The sequence below is a fragment of the Echeneis naucrates genome, chromosome 14 (genome assembly GCF_900963305.1).
Source record: "Echeneis naucrates chromosome 14, fEcheNa1.1, whole genome shotgun sequence".
NCBI classification, from domain to species: Eukaryota; Metazoa; Chordata; class Actinopteri; order Carangiformes; family Echeneidae; genus Echeneis; species Echeneis naucrates.
This window is the reverse complement of record NC_042524.1, coordinates 11006810-11030322: the sequence shown is the minus strand read 5'-3', so window position 1 is coordinate 11030322 and position 23513 is coordinate 11006810. Positions and strand designations below refer to the sequence as shown.

General features: G+C 41.8%; 4 protein-coding genes across 5 annotated transcripts; 3 read left to right on the top strand and 1 right to left on the bottom strand.

Moving 5' to 3' along the window:
- Positions 1 to 489: 489 nt before the first annotated feature.
- On the bottom strand, positions 490 to 5468 carry LOC115054164 (hepatocyte cell adhesion molecule-like). Its single transcript, XM_029519224.1, has 7 exons — positions 5361 to 5468; positions 3855 to 4196; positions 2409 to 2690; positions 1913 to 2006; positions 1743 to 1822; positions 1518 to 1591; positions 490 to 1133 (listed from the first exon to the last, which is right to left on the bottom strand). Exons 1-7 carry the CDS (start codon positions 5443 to 5445, stop codon positions 984 to 986), a joined length of 1107 nt encoding a protein of 368 aa, XP_029375084.1. The 5' UTR covers positions 5446 to 5468; the 3' UTR covers positions 490 to 983.
- Positions 5469 to 6670: 1202 nt separating this feature from the next.
- Positions 6671 to 10273, top strand: timm10b (translocase of inner mitochondrial membrane 10 homolog B (yeast)). Its single transcript, XM_029519225.1, is given in 5 exon segments — positions 6671 to 6729; positions 7211 to 7322; positions 7417 to 7512; positions 8572 to 9021; positions 9023 to 10273. Coding segments are annotated over 4 exon segments (756 nt in total). The 5' UTR covers positions 6671 to 6729; positions 7211 to 7295; the 3' UTR covers positions 9206 to 10273.
- A 661-nt stretch (positions 10274 to 10934) lies between these two features.
- On the top strand, positions 10935 to 17358 carry ilk (integrin-linked kinase). Of its 2 annotated transcripts, none has more exons than XM_029518840.1 (13): positions 10935 to 11109; positions 11527 to 11685; positions 13676 to 13841; positions 13955 to 14050; positions 14236 to 14332; positions 14441 to 14524; positions 14614 to 14699; positions 14781 to 14890; positions 15482 to 15609; positions 15755 to 15876; positions 15965 to 16064; positions 16302 to 16432; positions 16606 to 17358. In XM_029518840.1, the coding sequence occupies exons 2-13, from the start codon at positions 11597 to 11599 to the stop codon at positions 16753 to 16755; spliced, it is 1359 nt and encodes a 452-aa protein (XP_029374700.1). In that variant the 5' UTR covers positions 10935 to 11109; positions 11527 to 11596; the 3' UTR covers positions 16756 to 17358. The 2 variants fall into 2 exon arrangements, with proteins under 2 accessions (XP_029374700.1, XP_029374699.1); XM_029518839.1 differs by lacking the exon at positions 10935 to 11109 and adding an exon at positions 11121 to 11263 and having other exon boundaries at positions 16606 to 16755.
- A 478-nt stretch (positions 17359 to 17836) lies between these two features.
- smpd1 (sphingomyelin phosphodiesterase 1) lies at positions 17837 to 23419 on the top strand. Its single transcript, XM_029519482.1, has 9 exons — positions 17837 to 17958; positions 18076 to 18331; positions 19575 to 19895; positions 20233 to 20513; positions 20724 to 20897; positions 21097 to 21268; positions 21579 to 21655; positions 22163 to 22308; positions 22397 to 23419. Exons 2-9 carry the CDS (start codon positions 18113 to 18115, stop codon positions 22813 to 22815), a joined length of 1809 nt encoding a protein of 602 aa, XP_029375342.1. The 5' UTR covers positions 17837 to 17958; positions 18076 to 18112; the 3' UTR covers positions 22816 to 23419.
- The last annotated feature ends 94 nt before the right edge of the window (positions 23420 to 23513 follow it).

Below are 23513 nucleotides of genomic sequence, written 5' to 3'. Positions count from 1 at the left end.
GACACTCAAAAAGATGCTGGTAAAACCAAAGTTCCACAAAGAGGCAATAATTTGGAAAAGGAGTTTCTAACAGAGGAGAAACATACAGTTAACATCCTCTGCTCTATAAACGTAGGCATTGAAGTGAGCTCTTGAAGGAGAGGAGCCCTTTACATCTGTAATCTCTGTAATTTGACATCTCTGATGTCCTCATGTTATGGATTAGTCCACCTGTCAGCCATGGCCCTCTCATCAGCCTACTCAGCTCACCTTTGTGCCACTTATCCAGTCTGAATACAACTTCTTCTTCAGCAGATTATGGTTTGTCTTCCCTGCACTCTTCTCTGGATACTGATATGTTGTTGTTTTTTTAAATCATCTAATTGAATGAAATAAAATAATCACAAAATATTATAAAAAGTCACTGCTGGATTTTATTGGGCACTACAGAAAATATCACATAACACTAGACTTTACTTTCTCAAAATGTATCAACAATTATTTTTCACATTTAACACTCTTAAACAAAACCCCCTATGTTGGTGATTATGAAAAGAGAAAAAGTAAGCACGCGGCAGTGTTTGCCATTCAGTTGACTCCTCATTACACATCAGTTTGACAGTTACATCCTTCCAGCGCTAACTAAGCTTCATGAAACTACATGCCCTTTCAAAGATATTTGGCTTTGTAGTACCAGTTACCAAGGACTTTAGTGGAATGGGGAAAACCCATATGTAGACTTCAGTGGCATTTAAAAAGTGATAACATTCGCCCCTCATATTTCCCTACAGGCTGTGCTCTTAACTGTAAACACAACTGCTATTTAAGTCACAGTTTACTTGAATAATATCAACAGGCAATACATTAATTCTGAGGCATTTAAAGCTCCAGAAAATGGTTTTGAGATATTTCCCAAACTCAAGGTCCCATCAGGAGAAGCATGCTGCAGGACGGTCTGACTTCCTGTTCTGTGCGACATGGAGTGCTTCGATGATGATGGGGTCTCAAGTGTATCTGTGGATGGAGCAGGTAGGGGATCCAGGGGACTGGGCAAGAGAAGAAGTATAGTTGGGGCCACTTGTGTAGCATGGTGGGTTGTCAAGTTCAGAAGGAGAGCCAATACTGTTGCTGGATGAGTCATCCATGGAGGGATCCTGCAAAATGGGAAAGCCTAGTCTAAATACATTCTCTGCTAAACAAGGTTCATTTAACACAATAATATTTATTTTGTGTAGGAGGCTCCCAGATTCTCAGACATGAACCCTCATTGCCCTGTCTGATACATATAATTCAAGTGTCTTATTGGCCATAGTTGTGGAAAGGTTCAGTGTATGGGAAGCACTCCTCCACTTCACTGAAATTCAGAGCAGATAGAAAACCAGAGCAGCTCTGGAACAAAAGTTATGACCCTGAGGTTTATACTGAGTATTGCTCGGAAAAAAAAAAAAAAGTTGGCACCACTGCAAGCTGTAAACATGCTGATGCTCTCCAGTCAAATATGTTGCGAAAAGCAGAGAAACTAAGAAAGTTTGTGTTACCTTTTGCTGCAGGATGTAAAGTGAAGTTACTGCATTTATTCCATTATGTTCTGTCACTTTTGGAAGCACAACATCTGTAACAAAGGAAAAAACACTAAACATAAACAATGTACACTGTCTGATTTCTTCAGAGGGATTACTCCTGCCTCATGTTAGACTAGCTGACCAGGTTTTGTATTAACTATCATTGCGGTGGAATATTATTTAGGTATGAAAATATGGTACCTCTGGTGTTGATTGGTGAGCGATGAGAGCGGTTATACAACCTGGAAAAAGTCTTTCTTGATTTTGGTGGATGTCTTGGCCTAACAAAGACATAAAGTTATCAGTTTGTTTCTAAAATCCATCCGTTCTACAGTCAATCTTGGTTTTGAAAGACTCAGGTTAATTCTTACTTTTTGGACGGCGTCCAGCAGGCGCATACAGTTACCAAGGCGATGAGCAGGAAGATGCCTCCAGTAGAAAGAATGATATAAAGGGAACTTCTTTCTGGTAAGATTCAAGATTACAGCTAATGAATATCAACAATGAACAGAGCAACATAAGCACATTCAATAAAGATTTTTATGTAATATGAAAAAGATTAAACTAATTTTATGTGTAATGCTTAAATGACTTCAACAAAGTTTGCTATAAATAGAAGACCCCCCTCAACACATTTTATAGTCCCTAGTAATTACCACTTAATCTCTCAGATTAATAAAATGTTAATTGAATACAAAAAATGAAACATTATTAAAATAAATGTTTCGACATTGATATGGCAAGATCTTTGTTCTGATGCTTCCTGTGTTCTGGCATCTGCTCTTCTGTAGTTTCCTGATGGTTTCCTGTCACTAAGTCTATCATGGCGGATTTAGCATTGTAAAAAATAAAAGCAGCATCACGCACTGTAGACCGTCAGTCTGATAGGTAGGCTTGACGTATTGCCCACAGGATTCTCCACTGCACAGCTGTAGATATCATCATCTACCATCAGCACCCGTGTGATGGTCAGGAGCTTCTGGTCGGGTGAGAGCACGAATCTCGTTTCATTGGTCTGCAGCTTTCCACCTTTGAACCATCTGTATGTAGTCCTGGTTCCATTTTCATGGGAGCAGTTGAGGATGACATTTTCGCTGAGCTCCAGCACTGATGAAGACTCCATGTGGATGTAGGGCCTAGATATTGGTTCTAGATGTAGGTGACAATACATGTTGTTTTCACATGTGAATAGATTTTTAAAAAAGGACAGTAAACATTTCTCTCATCTTTAATTTTCTATTCTTAACAGACATTTGGCTGCTTTGATAAAACTAATTTCTTACTAATACTACGAATTCATCAGCACACCCCCCAGATATATGTCAGAATAACTATTAATTTGTTTATTTAACATTAATATTTAGGCACTGTGCCGTTATGTCAGCTAACCAACTACTCATTGCCTAAGATATACGCACATGCAATTCATCAGTTATAAATTAATATCAACTGATAGTATCAATGCGGCTGTTTTATTGGTGAGGGTTTAGATTTTTGTTTTTGTCAGACCTAAGTTGCAAGTCCTGACATTCAAGTACCAAACATGAAAGCACAACTAATGTTGCAATGTTAACAATGTTGTCAAAATGGAGCGTAATTATAATTCTATGAACAATTATAGTGAGAGAATCTTATTTGGCTGATGGAAACATGAAAGAGCGTATTGTAGATGTCTGACTTCTGTGGAACTTTCTGCAGGACACAGGTGACCTTCACCCAGGCCTTTTGGTGGGAGGGCTGATGTCATTCAACCACCCTAACACACTATGACATACACCACTGAGCCACAACTGGACGGTGTTTTTTACAAACCTCAGTGCATTTAAAGCTGACAATGGAAATTCTGCTACTTCTATTATAACTGCTGAAAGTATATATATTTGTAGATTAAATACTCAGCATTCCCAGAAGCTGCAGTCATTACATAATTAATCATCTCTACAAACCTGAACAAGTATTTTGACCTCGTTTGACATGCGAGAAATCATCTCAGAAAAGTAGAGGTCTGTTTACGTTCGGTTGCCCACTAACTTGTGTGCGAGTGTGATTGACATGCAACAAAACGAAGTTGCAACCTAAAAGTATTCTATAATACATCATTTCCTGTAAATCCCGGGCTTATTCTCCCATTCTTATGGGTTTTTTATAGAAAATCTCAACATTTTGAAAACAGACTTAATACTATTCCATCTGAAGTTAGAGAGCATAATATGGGGTTATAATTTGAAGCATGGAGAAGAAGGGAGAAGTCTTCAATGTGCTCGTACCCTGAAGTTACTGTACTGAATCAAACAATACCACATGTCACCGTACCATCCACAGTGAGCGTGATGCTGCCATCTCCTGTGAAGGTATCGTCTGTGATGGAAATCTCCACATCATACGTTCCCTCGTCTGAGAATCTGAGGTTGTGGAGAAGCAGTGTCCCGTTCTCAAACACCAGGATTCGGTCACGATACTCAGGCCTCAAGGTGCCGATTATGTCCGTTCCAATTGACTGGACGACAGTGACAGATTTTTCTCTCTGGAGCTGCCACTTGATGACGGGCAGGTCAAGGCTGAAACTACTGTAGCGGACTGATAGAAGGGCCTCCCCTCCTACTGTACCTCTGATGAGAGTGTTGGGAATAGTCATATTCACTGCTAGCACCTCACCTGGAGAGAAACATGGAAGAGTTCCTGTATAATTTTATTTTTAATATCGACTTACAGTGACTTATACATCCATCCATCCACATCCTCTCATCTGGGGTCGGGTCGTGGGGTGACTTATACATACACAAGTTAAATAATAACACACAGTTAATCTCTGTAACTGACTGACCTGAGCTGTTTGTGAATAACAACATGCTACAAAGGCAGAACAGTGACCTCAGAAGCAATGAGGGGAAAATGAAAAGATTTTTTTCAACCTGGTTGGTTATGACAATGAATGCTGTCTAATAAGTAACTGTTTTTTCAACTGCGCAGCAGTGATACATTAGTTAACTGAAGGCTAGTGTGGGCATCACACCCCGTCACTGCTGTGTGCTGGTGCCAGTTTGCATGGCAGATCCACATTGCCATGGTAACAGCTGCCAGTCCTTGGGATGGGCGAGCATGAGCCAACAAAAGTGAGGATTGTTTGTTCAAATTTCCTTCTTGGCAGTTCATGAAAAGAGCACTGGGAGCAATCCAGATGCCATGCTTGCCTTGCAGAAACAGAGCAACTCAGTGACTCTGGTGCTAGCCACAACAATAGCAGGACGGGATGAGACACAGACAGAACTGAAAATAATTTAACATCTGAAAACACTTGTTCTTCTGTAGCTTGTAAGCACAATTACTGTATTACTTCCAGAGGGCGGGCACAAGACTGCAACGACACCCACACAATCTGTTGGAATCAAATATCCCAACAACAAATACTACTTCTGATATCTACAATGTTCAGTTCTCACAGCATTTCCATAAATTAGGGTCAGACTGAAGATATTTCAATATTAAGCTATAATGCAAATCATAGTTATTGCAGATTGTACTGAATATATACAGTTGGACAACAAAGCATTTATAACCACTAAGGGGCTAGTTTCATTTTTGACAGCCTCATACTAAAAAAAAAACAAAATTAAATTAAAACAGTAATTAGACCTTATTAATCAGTTGTTGCTTATTTCCTACGATGGAAACTATGTGATAATCTTTCCACAAGCAAGACCTTTGTTGAGAGAACGAGAGGAAACAGACGTTCTGAGGCAAAAAATTATGATCTACTTAGTATAACATTACTAGATGGAGCATAACATCAACAAATGTAACTAAGAAAACATGACATACCTGAATTGAAGAAACCAAGAGATGTTAACAAGAAAACATGAGTAACTATTTTGGTTTTTGAAGAAGCGCCCTTCGCTGCCTTCATCTTGGGTCACAAGCTTTGTTTTCCTCCCAGACAACCAGCATATTCTGTGCCTCTGGGCAGGACGGAGGACACAGTTAGTCATTCAGTGTCTGTTGGGACTGAGCTGATGCTGTTTTCCAAAGCTGCTGCAGGAAGTGGACAACAGTCATGTGTCTGGATGTCCATTTTGTATGTATATGTTGCTTTTATGTTTTCTTTATGATTTTATTGTAATAGTGTTTGATATGTTAATAAAAATTATTTGTTAGACAAACACAATTTATTTGTTTTTCAGTTTTTATGTTGGTGCAGCTAAACTTTGAAAGTACAATTCAATTTAAAGAATCTGTGGGGTGGTGAAGATATAAAAAGGTTTGTCCTCTTGGAAGGAGGAGAATACTCAGTAAATATGACAAGTAGGCCATGATATTTTAACTTGGATATTTCTGATCACCAGGCTGATAGGTATTCTTTTCTAGATGTTAGAGGAAAGGTTGGGGACTTCACTGAAATTGCAAAATAAATTATTGGGGACAACAAATATGTAAAACTATTTTGATTGGAAGCATTGAACTGAATCTCCATTGTGTCATCAACATGCACACCACAAATTGAAGTTGTTTTTTTTTTTTTTTTCGTGGTGCTAAAGGTTGAGACCTCACGGTCAGAAAAGAGGAAACATTTTATGGGCACCACTAATACTTTTATTTCACTGTATTTCACTATGAGACTGACTCTGTCTCTATTAGGCTCCATCCTCAGGAGACCATGACTACCTGCTCAAAATTTCACTGCAACTTTATTGGGCCTAAATGTTGAACTCTTTGCTGAGATTTTATATCCCTATGCTTATAATTTAGAGCCAGCATATAAAGATACAACAGACTGTAATCTATCTGAATTAATATACAATCAAGTAAATAACAATAACAAATATTAATATTATTTATTATTGTTATTTACTTGATTATATATAAATCAGATTCATAAACAAAATTACTATGAGTACCTTTTCTCTGCCGAAGGTCCAAACTTGGAAACTGGGTCACAAACTAGGGAATATTTCTTGCTACAGCTGCATCTTTAAACGGTATTAACTGCAAGTTTTCTAAATCTCTAAATCTCATTATGCATACGTACTGTTCTACAGCTTCCTGCTCAATATAACTTGGAGTTACATATCTGTAACCCGGAAGTGATACGTCCATCTTCACAAACGTAGACGATCTTTGTTACAAACATGGCAGCGGCGCTGAAGTTCGCTTCCCATTCATACTTAAGGAGAATTTGACCTCTCGTTTTAGGGTAAATAACAGCGACTCAGTCTGCGATAACTTTCTGGTGCAATCAGGGTTTTAAGATATTTGATAGGCCAGATTTTCTCTTTGATGCATCTGTGAAAATAAGATGCATAAAAATACACATTAACCACAAACGAGTTCATACCTTTCCAGTTGTCCTCATGTGGAGACTTTACATAATGTCTGCATATTTTAACCTGAAAAAAATACCGTGGTTCTTTAACTGGACTTTGTCTGATGCGGTATAAGGTTTAAAAAATAATAAAACGGAATCTCCCCTTTAGTGAAAATTTTTTGTATTTGTGGTTTTCGGCCAACGTTAAAATATGAAACAACAGTATGAGCTGCAGAGGACAATCAGTGTCCATTAACTTTCCCCTTAACTCCGCATGAGCTGCCGAGTCGGAAGCGACGAATGGGAAACTGACTTCATCTTCCTTAGCGACGCGTGAATGTCACTTTCCTCCCCATCTGAGTCTGTCCAGGTCAAACCACGATCACCGAGAGATGCGTGAAGTCGTTGTAGATTGTTTTTTGCGGGATTGTGTTTAATTCGAGCCGGAGGACTCAATGGATGCCGACCAACAACTGAGAAATGTGAGTCCCTCTCGCCTTTGCTGCTACATTTGGCTCGGTCGCATGTGAGCACATGTTTGGTGGTGACTTTGTGAGAATCTCGTTTGTGTTGCAGTTGCGGGATTTCCTGCTGGTTTACAACCGCATGACCGAGATCTGCTTCCAGCGATGCACCAGCAACTTCAACTACAGAAACCTCACCATGGACGAGGTAGGAGCAGGACCGAGCCGGCACCCGTACCTGTGATTATTTATGCTGCGCTCAGTGTCTGATCGGGTTTATTTGTTTATTCTAATACGTACTACGGTTAAAAGTAAATGGTCACCACACATGAAGCATCTCAGTTGGTTTGTGTGTCCTGATTTTCCCTCTCTGCTCCTCCCTCAGCAGTTTGGCCCCTTGGCTGCAGGAGTTGTGGTCAGGTCACTGACCTGTAGGACTGTCTGGACCAGTTAGGGACCGGGCTGTGGCTCCAGTCTGCCTTTGCCTGTCTCTGAAAGTGGCAGCAACACAGTTTGCTGAGTAAAAGACACAGATTATAATGCGTATTCCACTATGGATTAGCGTCTATTGGTGTTAGAATTGCAGTAACTGTTCATAAATCTTAGCCAGTTTATGTTCTTGTGGGCCAGATGAGTTGGGAGGTGGGCCCTCTGTCTCATGTCCCCCTCCCTCCTCTCTGCTTTGGAACTGGTTCAGATGTATGGTCGGACTCACAAACATTAAAGTACAGCACAGCTAAAAGATTTCAAAGCCAAATTATTAAAATGCTGATAAATAAAAGGCCAACACATTGAACAGCACTGACACCAAATCCAAAGAGGAAAAAGGTGGACTGGAACCACACTAGTCTCTACAGACCAGTAACCTGGTCCGGACCACTATCTGCAGAGGGTCTAGTGGTCGTGAACAGTGGTCTGCTTTAACAACCAAGGCCACAGGACAGATGATGTGGCTACAACTCCCCACTCACTGTGGCTGCATGGGTTTTATCACATTCAGCCTTTACAGCATTAGTGTGATTGTGTGCTGACGTTGGCTGACAATGTCTAATAAAGGTGTTGGATTGGTAGTGGTCAGGGCTGTGCTTACTTGTGATGTAGCTTTTTTCATGGGGGATGGAGGCCAACGTTGATTGCAGCCAAGGTCTCAAATCTCCGACGAAAACCGCAGACCATACGTGAATAGCTTGTCTATATACTTTTGGCCAAATCATGTATAACAAGAACATACTGTTACTGACTCATCTGATTTCTGGTGCCTGTCCAGGAGCGCTGTGTGGACAGCTGTGCGGGGAAACTGATTCGCTCTAACCACCGCCTGATGGGCACCTACGTGCAGCTGATGCCTCGGATGGTGCAGCGCCGAATGGAGGAGATGGAGAGCAAGGCTGCGGAGAACGCCAAGGCAGCTGAGGCAGCCACTGCTGCATCTAATGGGCCTCTTGATACAATACCTCCGAGCCCCATCATCTCATCTCCATCCCCACAATCCCCTGTACTGCTGAACCCTTTAGCGCCTGATGTTGCACCAGGGGCTCATGGCTCCGTCTTGGAGCCAGCCAGATTAGATATTCCAATTGAATTTGATGCTGCTGTCTCCAAATCAACACCTGCCACAGAGGTTAACTTATCTGCTCCTGCGACTGAAACAGTCGATAGTTCAGCTTTTAATAAAGATGGCAGTGGCACATCCCATACAGCAGTCTTTTCACAGCCACCCACTAGCTAGTGCCCAAGCCAAACCAAAATCATCATCAGAAAATAGTCTTGTATCAACAGTCGCTGTACCTACAGTGTTAAAATCCACAGAGAGACTGTCAGGCCAAGAGAAGTTTCCTCCCTGTCCGGCCACTAATGATGCCCCAACCGGCTCTGTCTCTGCCTGTGCGACTGTACTGTAGTGATATGGACCTGACTCCCACTGCAAGCAAGCTCATTAATTAGCTCACTATCACACAACAATATTATGTTCCCATATTGCATAAAAGAGTAGGTGATTGATAAATTGACATAAACAAATAGATAACATTTTTGAACAACAATTATATATGGTTATCATGTTCTCTAATCTTTTCTGGGCTACAGTTGTAAGATTTTTTGTTATTTGATTGACAAATTAGCAACACAAAGACCTCACTTCAGATTGTGGTCATTTGTGATGGGCAAAATGCAGCTTTTAAACTCTGTTGTTTTGTGATGTGAGGCAGCCAAAAGAAATAATTTATAATAAGTGTATGTAAGTGTGTCTGTGCAGCGGTGGTGATATCTGTCAGTCCTGGATTGTGGAAACTTGCACAGATTTGGACAAGTCTGGACTTTGAAGAGCCCAACAAGATCAGTCTGATGATTCCCCAGACACACTCAGGCCTCATAATTGTTTTGTAAGTTGAGAGCAAAAGTCGTTATGTTCTGTTTACTTCAGATCTGTTGACCCTGTGACAATGTGTTGTATTAATGCAAACATTAAAGGCACTCCTGCTACCAGATGCCATAATGCAACAGTGATCCCACTTCTGTGGGTGTGAATCCAGTTCACGACCTTTGTCACATATCATCGCCCTCTCTCTCCTCCCATCACTTCCTGTCTTTGCCCTGTACATGTTGTGTACCCTAATCCAACAACAAAGCTATGATAAGAGATCTTGAATCCACATTCCCAGGGGCTTTTTTCCACCATCACAAACTCTGTGTTGTTCTGCCAGCCAACAGCTGACTCGTCAGCCTGCAGAAGACATAGTTTGAACGAGGTTAGTTCAAATCGTTATTTGGATAATAGAGTCAGGCGATCCTCAGGGTGTTGAGCCATCCTGTTGCTGCCGAGCCCATCAGTGAGAATTCCACTTCCCGTCCAGTTTGTAGAAGAAAACATTAGCTGATTTCACTGTGGCATGTGAGGCACTTATTTGGTTAGATCACTGATGCACTGTAAGTACGACTGGTTATTTAAAAAAAAAAAAAAACAACTTTAACACTGTCATTCACATATATATATACAAATACCTCGGCCAACTTTTGACAGAATTTCCAAAGAAAAGTGGCATGACCAGGTTTAAATAATCAGGGTCATGGGAGATGTGATGGCTTGCCAGTCCATCACAGGGCTGACATATAGAGATGAACCTAAACCTACACGCTCACATCTTTGGCCTGTGGGAGGAAGCTGGAGGACACAAAGAGACCATGCAAAGTCCTCACAGAAGGGACAGGACTCCGGCATTGAGCCCAGAACCTTCTAACTGCCAGGCAAGAGCGCTAACCGCTGTGCACCCGTGCCACCCACCTGTAAACCAAAACAAACCATCATCAGAAGCAATGGATTTTATATGTGTAGATTTGGATGTATCATAATCAGAGAAAAAATTATAATAATGGCAAAAAAATTAAAAGGTCAACGTACATCCCATCTCTGGTGGTTCTGTCTTCACTAGTTTTATATATAAAAAATGAATTTATTTATTATTTATTTAATTTACTAAAGCATCTTTTTAGGAAACGTGCTCGTCGTCATCACTCATTATCAGTGACCGTCATCTGGTCATCCTGTGGGCGCAGTATGGGTGCATATCCTCCAGCAGGGGGCCCCACTGGCCCCTCCAGGGCCCCGGCTCAGGGCAGTCAGTAGCGGGTCTCACCAGTAGCTGCAGACATCAGCTCGGAGGAGCGGGGCGTGGACTCTCCCCTCCATTCCCAGCTCCGAGCTCCGAGGAGACTGCCGACTTCCAGGAGGGAAAAGGAGGAACACCAAAAAAAAAAAAAAAAAGGCAGGAGAGAAAGAAACTGACTTCAGTCGATCGCCTGGAAGCTGGTAAGAGCTTTTCGAAAGTTTGTTGGTTGGATGGTTTTGTTTCCTGTGTCCCGGGACAGTTTGGAGTGGGCGTCCAACTTCACTTTTGACTTTTTAACAATAGATTTTGAAGTGATCCAACAGGCCAGCCCATCCGACTCAGATTCAGGGAGAGGTGGGGAAAAATGGACATTTATCATTTCATCATTTCATTTCGCTTGACTCAGCCAATTGTTAAATGTGAACGGGTGAATTAACACAAACATAAATGTGTGTGAATATACCAGCCATGTCCAGGCTGGCTGCCCTATGAGGGGGTAGTCCAGTTCCACACTATGGACTAAATACAGGTCCAGGATCAGAAGACACCTCCTGGTTTCAGCCCTTTGAAAAGACACCAACAAACTTAACAGGGGTCTGTTTTAAAACCCTTTGCAGGCTACATGCTTCTGATCCTGAAAACCATTGAACGAGCAAAGAGTCAAGAGAGGGCACCTACAGCAGAACTATGGATGACATCTTCACACAGTGTCGGGAAGGCAACTCTGTGGCCGTGCGCCTGTGGTTGGACAACACAGAGAATGACCTCAACCTGGGGTAAGTGGATATATCTACACACAGTGCGCTCACACACACAAAGCCTGAAGATGACTACATAACGGATGACTATGACGGCATTCCAACAACACACAGTGTGTCTGATGATTGGAGCAGACTTTAAAGCAAACGTACCACATTTGGTATGGTAGGTGAGGGTTTCTCTGCTTGTGCTGTGTGTGTGTGTGTGTCTATGTGTGCGCTCATGCAAAGCGAACCTTGGCACATTAGAGGTGGTCAAATAGTTTCCATATTGTGTTCTCCCTGCAACTCTGCTTACTGCTCAGCATCAACCAGCTTTGGTTATTCCAGTCCACTTTCTACTTTTTTCCACTTTTTTCTTTTTGGATTTCTCTCCTCATGATGTAATCCCTAAAAACTGTGCGTGTGTTAAAGCAGTGGATGATTTTGGGAGGGCATGTGGTCACAAAGATGATTGAATATAACTTAGAAATCCCACATGGGACTGAGAAACATGGGCACATTTTAAATAATTATGCTGAAATCATTTGGTGCTTCGACAGATATTGAGGCAAGAACCCATCTGAGAGTCAGATGATTTGAACTAGATAACTGGGGTTTCATACTGTTAAGCAGACAAAACTTGGTACTTTCACGATGTCACCCAGCACTCTGTGAAGTGGTGTTTTGTTTTTTTATTTTTTTATTTTTTTGACAATTTGCATCATAGTACACTTTTATAAAATAAAATTGATCCAAAATGTAAGCAATGAGATGAATTTATAGATACATACAAGATTAGCTGCAGTCCTATTAGCTATACAGAGCCCTTCAGCCTGTTTACATAATTTCCTTGCTTGAGAGAAGCTAAAAAACCTCAGAGCTAAAGACCTTTTGTTATCTCTTTCTTGGGCCAGGCCATATATGTGCAGATTGTTGATGTTGACTTTGAGGGCTGCAGAGCTGCTGGCCAACCACGCAACAGCCAAGGCCATTTCCTCTCTTCAAGTCCATACAGGGCCTGGCCCCGTGCGTACAGAGCTTCTCAGGCAGCTAGTCCCACATAAACGTCTGAGAAACCAGTCATTATCCTGGAGGCTTGCTTTGGTTTTCACTGTGAGAGGGCTCAACTGTGTGAAGTGGCCTTAAGAGTATCCATCCAACAATGTGTGCTAAGCGTTATACAGTGGAAAGTATGTTGCTCAGTAGGAATTAAAATTTTAGATTTCCCTAGAGACCAAGCGACGCAGGAAGACAGAGGGGAAAAAAGGAGGGAGAAAATGCAGGCGAGGATTCCACTGAGTATTTTCTGCCCTGTCATTCCTCAGTTTTTTCCCTGTTCCTTTTTATAGCCCAGTGACTATGAACGATCTTGTCGACAGTGCCGGATCAGAAATGACAGACAATGTGACTAACTGCTGTTTCACTGTAGTGTGAGCTAGTACCGCAGTCGTTTCCTACTGGCTCTACAAGCCCTCTCCAGTTTTATTGTAAGATACAGTGTAACGTTTGTGGCTTTGCGGGGAGTTGTGAGAAGCCCCAGCAGCTGCTTTGGGGTCAGCCAATTTAAAAGGACTCAACTGGGTGAAGGGGGCCAGTCACACGTAGGTGACGGTTTGGCTCCCTGCCGACTGCAGCAGTGTTATGTTCGCTGTCTGTGTGTTTGTGTCTCTGGATATGTCAGCAGGCATTCCGACTTGCACTGACATATCACTTGGCCAGTCATCAGATTTCTAAAGACTGCAGGCCGAGCAGGGAGGCATGCGCTCAAGTCTAAATAAAGATCAGTAGGTTGTAGATGTGAGAAGCCCTGTGACAAAGAAAGAACAACACAAATAATATTTTATCAGCTGATATATGCTCAGAGTTGTTAGGAGCGACCAGCAGCGCCTTCATTCCTTCCACATTTTTTCTTCTTTGCTTCTTAATATTGGCATCTTATAAATTCATTCATGTTACCAGCTCGAAGATACCTGAGCTAATAAAATTCCTACTTTTGTCTGCATTTGGTTCGTGTCATGCCCCTAAGTGATGACCATGGCTTTAGCCCCCTCCACTGGGCGTGCAGGGAAGGGAGGAGCGGAGTTGTTGACATGCTCATCATGAGAGGTGCTCGCATTAACGTGATGAACCGTGGAGATGATACCCCACTACATCTCGCCTCCAGCCATGGACACAGAGACATCGTGGCTAAGGTAAAAAAAAAAACCAAACAAAAAAAATGGTGACAACTAAGCACTGCGTATGTGGTTTACTTACTCCCTTGGGGGGTGTTCAGTTTTCTAACTATGTAACTTGTGAATACCAGCTAATTCAGTGCAAAGCAGACCCAAATACAGTCAATGAGCATGGAAACACACCGCTCCACTATGCCTGCTTCTGGGGCCAGGATGAAGTGGCAGAGGTGAGTACACACATTGAATACACACATTGTGACACTGCAGCGCTACTTCTTTTTGCACAGACTTGAAAAAAGGCCCTCTTGTGGGGAGAACTTCAGAGCTGTTTTTTTTCCCCAGCAGTAGTACTCCTGTTCCCCTTAGTTTATCTTTATACATTAAATAATTAAGTTTGACCGCTATCCTTTAGGACTTGGTGGCCAGTGGTGCTCAGGTGTGTGTATGTAATCGGTATGGACAGACACCTCTGGATAAGGCCAAACCTCATCTAAGACAACTGCTTCAAGGTCAGAGGTCATTTGTCAGCATTGTAATACATGAAGTTTTTGTCTCTATAGAAGAAGAAAATCATTATGTTTGAAAATGAGAGGTATTCATACTTGCTGCCTTTTTAGAAAAAGCAGAGAAAATGGGCCAAAGTCTGACCAAAGTCCCATATAAGGAAACTTTCTGGAAGGGAACCATGCGAACACGACCTCGTGAGTAACTCGTTTGACAAAAGTTAATCAATTCACATCTGAAACGTGACCTAAAATTTGTTGGACAATTGATGTTTTTGCTCTTGCAGGTAATGGAACGCTGAACAAGCAGGCTGGCATTGATTATAAGCAGCTGTCCCTCCTCGCAAAGGTCAATGAAAACCAGTCCGGGGAGGTCAGTTGCACTCAGTATTATCTGCTCTGTGGACAGTTTGGTTTTATTTATTTACTTTCCCTCCATGTGCTCTGTCTGCAGCTATGGCAGGGTCGGTGGCAAGGGGATGAGATTGTTGTGAAGGTGCTACAGGTGAGAGACTGGACGACCAGGAAGAGCAGAGACTTCAATGAAGAGCATCCAAAACTCAGGTTTCTGTTGAAAGCATGATTCTATTAAAAAAACAAGAAAGAAATCTATTCTTGCATGAAATTTAATCCATCATAATTGAATTGGAACCTTATTTCAAATCCTGTGTCCATTGTTTCTTTGTTGATGTTCTTGAATCCCTGTGCATGACCTTTTTCCAGATCAAATTATGACCCACAAAACAGGCAGCTACACTATTCTTATGATGACACATGCTGGAAGTTGTAAGAGAGGATTTTGGGTTAGCTGAAAGTCATCTTGTTCAAGCTTGTTAAGACAGGTTTAGGACAGCTTGAAGATGGACTGCCGCATTCAGTGAGTTGTTATTGATATGATGATGGCTCAAGTGAGTTACCAACAGAGCATGCATGTGTCACGGTTTTTAACAGAGAAATGACTCCTAGCCTATATTGTAACCCATTAGCATTAACCCTCATTTGGCAAGAAGACAAAGCTGCAACAAAACCTTAAATAGAACAGGAATGTGAAAAATCTCTGAACAGGTTGAGACAAAGACTCCCCCCCACACCTTCAATTTATTTATTTATTTTTTTATATTAAACTTGTCGTCTTTCTCTATCATATCGCCAAAGGATCTTTTCTCATCCGAACATTCTGCCTGTTCTTGGGGCCTGTCAGTCACCGCCATCTCCTCACCCCATCATCATTTCCCATTACATGCCTTATGGATCCCTCTACAATATACTCCATCAGGGCACTAGTAAGTAATCTAAGTACTCGGATGAAATGGAAATGGAATAAAATTTCCCTTAAATTAATTCTTTTCCAGTTTACCATGACTGGAGCCACTTTTTACTTTTCCTCTGGGCCTCATTGTCTTCTCTCTTTGTCTCCCTTATTTTCAGCTCTGGTGGTTGACCAAAACCAAGCAGTGAAATTTGCATTGGACATAGCCAGTGGCATGGCTTTCCTCCACACCTTAGAACCAATGGTTTCCCGGCTTTACCTCAACAGTAAGCATGTCATGGTAGGTCCTGTATTTGCCCCCTAAAAGATCCTGAGCAACCGCTGTTACTGTGTTAATGCAATATTAAGCTGATGTGGTGAATTTACAGATTGACGAGGACATGACAGCCAGAATAAGCATGGCAGATGCTAAATTCTCCTTCCAGTGTCCTGGCCGTATGTACTCTCCAGCATGGATGGCCCCCGAAGGTAGATATTACTTTTTTCTCCCCCGTTTGCTCTCCTGCTTACTTCTTGCTCCCATAATATCTTCTTAGACTTTTATGACTCATTCACAGAAGAGCATACTGCACCATATAATTTATTCCATCTTTAGTGGTAGTCCTGCTGTTCATCTGGTGTGTTGCCCATGTTACTGAGCAAAAACAAACCCTGTGAATTATTCTGTCATGTTTTATGGTTTTTCTTGTCCCTCCTTGTTTTCAGCCCTGCAGAAGAAACCTGAAGACATAAACAGGAGATCTGCTGACATGTGGAGCTTTTCTGTGTTATTATGGGAGCTGGTTACGAGGGAGGTCCCCTTTGCTGACCTCTCACACATGGAGATAGGCATGAAGGTAAGCGGGTGCAGCATTTATCTACCCACAGTTTTATAGTATATTTTCATCTAGTATCCATGTATTTACTGGAAAAAGTCAGCCTCATCAACTTTACATCCAAGATGTTCCAAAGATTTAAGTGTTGGTGGTTTTAACTGTGATTCTGTATCTCCCACCTCCTCCCTTCCCAGGTGGCCCTTGAGGGTCTTCGACCCACCATTCCTCCAGGGATTTCACCTCACATCTGTAAGCTAATGAGACTTTGCATGAATGAGGACCCAGCCAAGAGACCCAAGTTTGATATGATTGTGCCCATCCTGGAGAAGATGCAGGACAAATGAATGCAATTGCAGCATCATGTTCTCTCCTGTTATCATGTTTTTTCTTTAATAATCAAACCACTCTTAATATTCACATCGATTATGTATTTGCTAAGCTGTTGTAAATAATTTCAGAGACCACTTTAACTTCACAATCCAAAAAAAAGTATTATATTGCTTTTCATGCATTATTTAAATATGAGGTATAAATGTTCTTTAGCCTGTTGATGTTGCTCTTTTATTATGGCTTAAACTGAAATATTGGTAAACTTTTCTGTTCACAGAGGATTGTATGCACAAATGTGTCAAGATATGATTGCTGAGAATCTGATCCAAAGAAATATGTATAGAAACACCGCTTTTATATGCATTATCAAGTGCCAATGCAATAAATATTTTATATTTATGAAAAATCCCCATCCTTTTATTTTGAGGCATCGTCTTTCGTAATGCTGTTAGTTGGCACAAGGGAAACTTTAACTCCTACTGTGGTTTCTTTGCAGTATGTTTTTTATTGCATCCAGTGATGAGGGCCACAAAAGGGGAAGAAAATGTCCTGTGATTATTATATAGGCTGAAACATCACCTCATCCAACTTTGGGCCTTTGAGCCCAGTCCACTTAAATAAACGCTTTTTAAATGTAGGAGACGATGTTTGACGGTTATTAAATGAAATACTGTTTTTGGTTTATGGGTGCAGAGGTAACGCCCACTGTGTGTGCGTGCGTGCGTGTGTGTGTGTGTGTGTGTTTGCATCCTCGCAAAAACCTTCAAATGTTGTAAGATGATCAATCGGCAGCAGACACAGATTTGACCAGTGTTGCCAGATCTTGTGAGACAAACCAGCAACCAGTTCTATGGAAACAAGCCCAAAAAACCGATTTGACTTATCAAATACATCATTAAAAAACCCTAACCGGTGACGTAAATCTACCACATGGTGTAGGAGAAAGGCCGCTCTTTGAGTCATCATCTTTCTTAGCGCTGGCACCGAAAACCCGCCCAGAACAATGAGCCCAAAGTCGCTGATAATGAGCGGACCTGGCAACACGGGGTTTGACCCGACAGAAGCGGCGAAAACCACGTGATTGAGTCACGTGACGAGGCAGCTGATCATCTGCTCTTCAGCAGCCGCAGCTGTGAGTCCGGGACAGACCGACCTCACCTTCCGGAGCCCGGTCCGACCCGCCTGAGCTCACCCCTCCGGTCCGGCTGTTTGTGGAGGTGACTGAGCAGCGAGCGAGCCTCTAAGTTCCGGTTGGCGTAAAGCGGAACTCTGTGTGTCAGAGTTAGGTGTCGCTTCCTGACCTGCCTCTTTTTGTCTGGTTTTCTTACCTCCAGACGCTGCCGACGGACTCCAGCACCTGCTGCCGGCACAATGCGGCCGCCCGCCCCGCTGCCCTCCTCCGGCCTCATGACCTTCACTCTGGCGCTGATGTTGCCGCTGTTGGCGTCCTCTCACCCGGCAGAGAGCTCCGGACAGCCCGGCCTGCTGTTCGTGGAGCAGATCGGCCGTCTGCATGTCGGATTTAACTGGGGAAATGTCAGCTGTTCCCTGTGTAAAGCTGTCTTCACCATCCTGGACATCGCTCTTCTGGTAACGTGTGTGTGTGTGTGTGTGTGTGTGTGTGTGTGTGTGTGTGTGTGTGAGTGAGCATGCTTGAGACTTAATGTCCATGTACAATATCATCTGTAATGAACTGGAATAACCCTAACCCTGGTTAATATCATCATTGTACTCAAACTATGCAGAAAAAAACAGCCAATTGGAGGCATTCTTAAAAAAAAAAATAACGCTGTTTAACATAAAGTGTCAGTTAAGGACAAACCAGTTTGAAAAAGTCACAATGATAAATTTATTCTTGTAAAAATCATTTTGAAAACATTGCTTCAGTAGTATCGTAGCACAGGTAAAAATGAACTTCGTTATAAGAGTCCAGTAGTGACGTTTCTAACCAATGACTGCAGTTTGTGGTGCAGTTTTGAAGAGAAGTGAAACATTTTGAGAAAAAAACGGAGTTAATTGTCATCCTAGGAGCTGCACTTTTGGTGTTGTGTGCTTGCATTTAATCACAAAGGGAGGTAATTTCTTTTTCTTTTGTGCCCCATTTTTATACTAATGATGCTACACTACCTTTTTGTGCAATGCATCAGAATTCAAAGTCCAGCCTCTATAAGTGAAGTTAAGGAGAAGTTTAAGTAGTTAACATCCCCAACAAAGTTTAATCAAAAACTGAACATTGCTAGCTGCTTCATGGTGACTGGAAATGAGAACAGGACATTCAGTTTATTATCCTGATAGTGAGGGATGTAAAGGTAATTTAACATTCTTTCTCCTCTCCTATTTGCCTGTTTCTAAGTTGACACAATGACTTGGTGATCTAAGTTACTGTGATTGAAGCCACCTGCCAGTTTGAAAATAAAGGAATTCAAGTCAATTTCTTTAATTTAAGAAATGTCCTTTTATTTTATTAATGTGCACAAACTAATTGTACACGAAGAAGCACTTTTTGTTCTTATTTAAAGTATTTTAAATAAATGTAGTATTTTATCACTCAGCAGCTGATTTTAACAGAAAAAAATCTATTGGAGAAGACTTGGGCCTCTGATTCGAGGCAACTGTTTGTGTGTCATTTCCAAAGTATAGCTGCTGCACTGATTCAAGTGTGACTTATATTTAATATCTGTTGCTGTGTTGTGGCATAGTCATTTAGAATTTGATACGATCTGGCTAATTTCAAATTGGCTGCTTTTTCCAGGAAGTATCATGCTTTGACAGCTCTCAGTAAATCAGTGTTCAACTGTGTTCAAACCAGTTCTTTAATTCTCTTCTCAACTAGAGTGATGCAAATGAAGAACGAGTGGCACGTGCAGTAGGGGAGGCATGCATCCGTCTTCATCTGGCTGAAGAGATGGTGTGCAGGCAAATAACCGAGCTGTTCAGAGATGACTTCATCCGAGCCCTGCAGGAGTCTGTGCTGTGGCCCACTGAAGCATGTGCCCTGTTGGTGGGGCCTTCTTGTGGCAAATTTGATATCTACGCCCCCTGGAATATCACCTTGCCAAAAGGCCCCAAGCCTCCTGTCACACCACCCTCTCTTCCCAAACCTGGCTCTCCACAAAGCAGGGTCCTGTTTTTGACAGACATCCACTGGGACCAGGTGAGCGTGCGCTGCTGCTGAGAGATTAGTCAAAGCAGAACTGTGCTAAAATACAAACAGCAACTAATTTTAGATGTGCAGTAACGGGCAATAAACAGCTTTTTTTGTGCGCTTTAAGGTTGGTGTATCAGAAGTAGTTTTCTATTGACAAGTCATACCATCCAAAAGTTTGGAGTCACTCATTTCTTTTCACTTCTGGGAAATGTAGATTGACTAAACTGAAAGTGCAGTCACGATTTCAGTTTATTTTTGAAATGATGATGAAATTCAGTAAAAAAAAATAAAAAAAATAATAAACAAATAAAAAAAACCTAACCCAAAATATCTCCACCAATAGGAGTATGTGGCTGGCAGTGCTGCAGACTGCAGGGACCCTCTGTGTTGTCGCAAAGACTCGGGCTCTCCCAGCTGGAGGAGGAGACAGGCCGAGTACTGGGGAACCTACAGTAAGTGTGACCTGCCTCTGCGCACAGTGGAGAACCTCCTGGAAAATGCTGCCAAAGCAGGATCCTGGGACTGGGTCTACTGGACCGGAGATATACCAGCACACAATGTTTGGTCTCAGACCAGGAAACAGCAGCTGTCAGAGCTCACAGTCATCTCCAGGCTCATCCACAAGTAATTTCCCTTTTGAGTCTTTTGTTTGTTTGCATGACAAACATAAATGTCAGTGTAGTGTCTATTCTGATAACCCATGAACATCAGGGTTGAAATCTGACATGGCAGACATGTTGCTGGTGCTTCACAGCTGCCTCAGCTTGAGTCAGGTTTGTCACCTGAAGCTGACCCAAGCAGTCATTAAACCTCTTCCTTGTATCTCCTATGCAGACACCTGGGACCTAATGTGACAGTTTACCCCGCTGTAGGGAACCATGAGAGCACGCCAGTAAACAGCTTCCCTCCACCCTTTGTTCATGGCAACAAGTCCTCTGCCTGGCTTTACAATGCAATGGCAGAGGAATGGTCAGCATGGCTACCACCGCAAGCTTTGAACACCTTAAGGTTCTTGATTTATGTTTTTATTTTATTTACAAATGCTGTCTTTGGATGAAAATGTGATCTGATCTTTGTAGGAACTGTTTTTATGACATTAGCTGTCATCCTTTCACTGATTGCAAACAGAGGAAGTCACATTTCTCTGGATATTCTTCACTGAACAAAGTTTGAAGTTTACTTCTTCAACTATGTCTTTGTATTTTAGATATGGAGGATTCTACACAGTGGCCATTCAGCCTGGTCTAAGGGTGGTGTCTCTCAACATGAACTTTTGTGCCCGAGAAAATTTCTGGCTCATGGTGAACTCAACTGACCCAGCTAACCAGCTGCAGTGGCTAGTTCATGTACTGCAGGCCAGTGAGGACAAGGGAGAGAAGGTGAGGAGAGCAGTGAAACAAAGCATGAAGCAGCTGAAAGAAGGCTTAAAATTACTGACTAAGAAGTAGTCTTAAGGGCAGTTTTTCACTTTACATTGTAAAATTACAGTTAATGTAGTTTTAATAAGGCTGAATTTCATGTCTCACTCTTTTCACATCAAATGTTCTAGATCTTGAAAGTGACTTACAATTCTTTTGATTTTATTGCCCTCTAGAAACTGGTGTTGAACATGAAATTTTAAGAAATATTTATATCTTTTATTAGTACAATAACCATCCTGGACGTGGTGTTCTTTTCTCCTCTACTTAGGTACACATTATTGGCCATATCCCACCAGGCCTGTGTCTTGGAAGTTGGAGCTGGAACTACTATCACATTGTCAACAGGTAGATGCACAGATCATTTTCCTAATGATGCTAATTCCCAGAACTGTTAAACTTTGAAATTGCAGAGCAGTAAAGAAAACTTAGGGAGCACTACGTCATTTATTGTCCTTTTTAGCTTGCTGTTTTCACAGAGGGATCAGCGTCGGCCATAATTTTTTGTTAATACATTACGGGATTGTTGAAGTGGTAGACTATGGATTGTAATGTGCAACACGCATATTCCCAGAAAACGATAGTGGTTTCTTGTTACATATTTAAGCGTGCTTGACTTGTGACCAGCACTGCTTGTTTCACTTCTCCTTGTGTATTTGCATTATTGGGGCCATTTAGTCATATGGCTTTATGTTCCTGCTGTAGTAAGCAGGCCACAAAGTTGTTGTTTGACCTGTAAATAATAAAGTCTGTAGTTTAAGTTCCCTCATGTGACAACCTGACTGTTTATGACCTAATAGATGAAATGAGTTTTCCCTCTCCCTCTTTAACAACCTGTTTTTGTGTTTTTAACAGATATGAAAGTACAGTTGCTGGGCAGTTTTTTGGACATACACATTTTGATGAGTTCCAAATGTTTTATGATGAGATGACTCTCACCCGCCCATTGGGAGTGGCATTCATTGCTCCCAGTGTCACTACTTACATTAATCTCAACCCGGGTGAGTTCAATAGCCAGTGGAATGACCTTGTGATATTTCAAAAGGAGATAAGCGCACAGCTAAAACAATCATTTTTCTCTCTTTACAGGATATCGTGTCTACTATGTTGACGGTAATTACAACGGTAGCTCTCGTCTTGTGCTTGACCATGAAACCTACATCCTCAACCTCACTGAAGCAAACCATGGGCCAGCTGCATCGTTCACCCCCGATCCAAACCCGAAATGGTCCCTGCTTTACCGTGCCACAGAGGCCTATGGTCTTTCTAGTCTGTTCCCTTCTGATTTCGATGGGCTGATGCAGACTTTTATCAAAGACGACCAAGTTTTCCAAAAGTTTTGGTACTTGAGACATAAAGGACACGTGTCAGAGCCCTGCAAGGAAACCTGCAAAACCACATTGCTTTGTTTTCTGCGGAGTGGGCGCTATGATGAGCTGGAGCAGTGCGACCTCCTCAGTGGGTTTGGAGGAAACTTGGCTCGGGCTGCCAGAAAAACACTTTGTTGATCTGAGGTTTGGACTCGAGTGGTTGGATAGGGGTAAGCAATAGGACCAAATGTGAAACTGAGCCAAAAGATTTTTCCTGCTGCAGGTTGGTCAGTAAGGATTGTCATTTGCATGTCATCACTTCAACAGCTTTTGTAGAACAATGTAAGATGCTGAGCGGGAAGGGTTCTCAGATATGCCTTGTTGTAAGTGCTGTTTTAAAAAAACATTTCGCTGATTGAGTTTGGTAACATGGTTTCAGGCCGCCTGCTCCTGTTTTGCAATTTGTTGTGTAAATGTTGCCTTAAAGTGTATTGCACAATGTTCTGTTTAATGCTTAAAATGCACAGACTGGCAATAAGTTACTTCAAGGCTGTCATGATTTTGTACATGGTGCCTTCTGTCAGGAAAATTCTATCCTTAATTACAATCTTCTTTTTTTTTTTTTTTATGTAAGTACTGCAGCAAAATTAGTAAGTTTCTCAAGTGGAAGGATTTCATAAAATTCAGACCATCTGACTTTCCTCACAAAAGAAGTTTTGTTTAAATGGTTTTTGATTTTTCACAAATTAGGATATTAGCTGATATTCCATCATCTGGCCTTTTTTTTTTTTTTTTTTTTTTTTTTTTTAAACATGTCCCACTTTGCGTCTACCAGGATTTGAAGAAAGACTGAAATAGGCAAAATGGTTCAGAAGGCGTGTCTCATTTTCAACAGA

Excerpts from the sequence above, each read along its gene's own strand:
- LOC115054164 (XM_029519224.1), bottom strand. The coding sequence starts at position 5,445 with ATGAAGGCAGCGAAGGGCGCTTCTTCAAAAACCAAAATAGTTACTCAT. Across the intron at positions 2,691-3,854 it reads CATCACGCTCACTGTGGATG|AACCAATATCTAGGCCCTAC; the intron begins GTACGGTGACAT and ends ACCTACATCTAG. Across the intron at positions 1,134-1,517 it reads TTTACATCCTGCAGCAAAAG|GATCCCTCCATGGATGACTC; the intron begins GTAACACAAACT and ends CCCATTTTGCAG.
- ilk (XM_029518840.1), top strand. The coding sequence starts at position 11,597 with ATGGATGACATCTTCACACAGTGTCGGGAAGGCAACTCTGTGGCCGTG. Across the intron at positions 15,610-15,754 it reads TATACTCCATCAGGGCACTA|CTCTGGTGGTTGACCAAAAC; the intron begins GTAAGTAATCTA and ends CCTTATTTTCAG. Across the intron at positions 15,877-15,964 it reads TCAACAGTAAGCATGTCATG|ATTGACGAGGACATGACAGC; the intron begins GTAGGTCCTGTA and ends GTGAATTTACAG.
- smpd1 (XM_029519482.1), top strand. The coding sequence starts at position 18,113 with ATGCGGCCGCCCGCCCCGCTGCCCTCCTCCGGCCTCATGACCTTCACT. Across the intron at positions 20,514-20,723 it reads ATCTCCAGGCTCATCCACAA|ACACCTGGGACCTAATGTGA; the intron begins GTAATTTCCCTT and ends TCTCCTATGCAG. Across the intron at positions 20,898-21,096 it reads CAAGCTTTGAACACCTTAAG|ATATGGAGGATTCTACACAG; the intron begins GTTCTTGATTTA and ends TTTGTATTTTAG.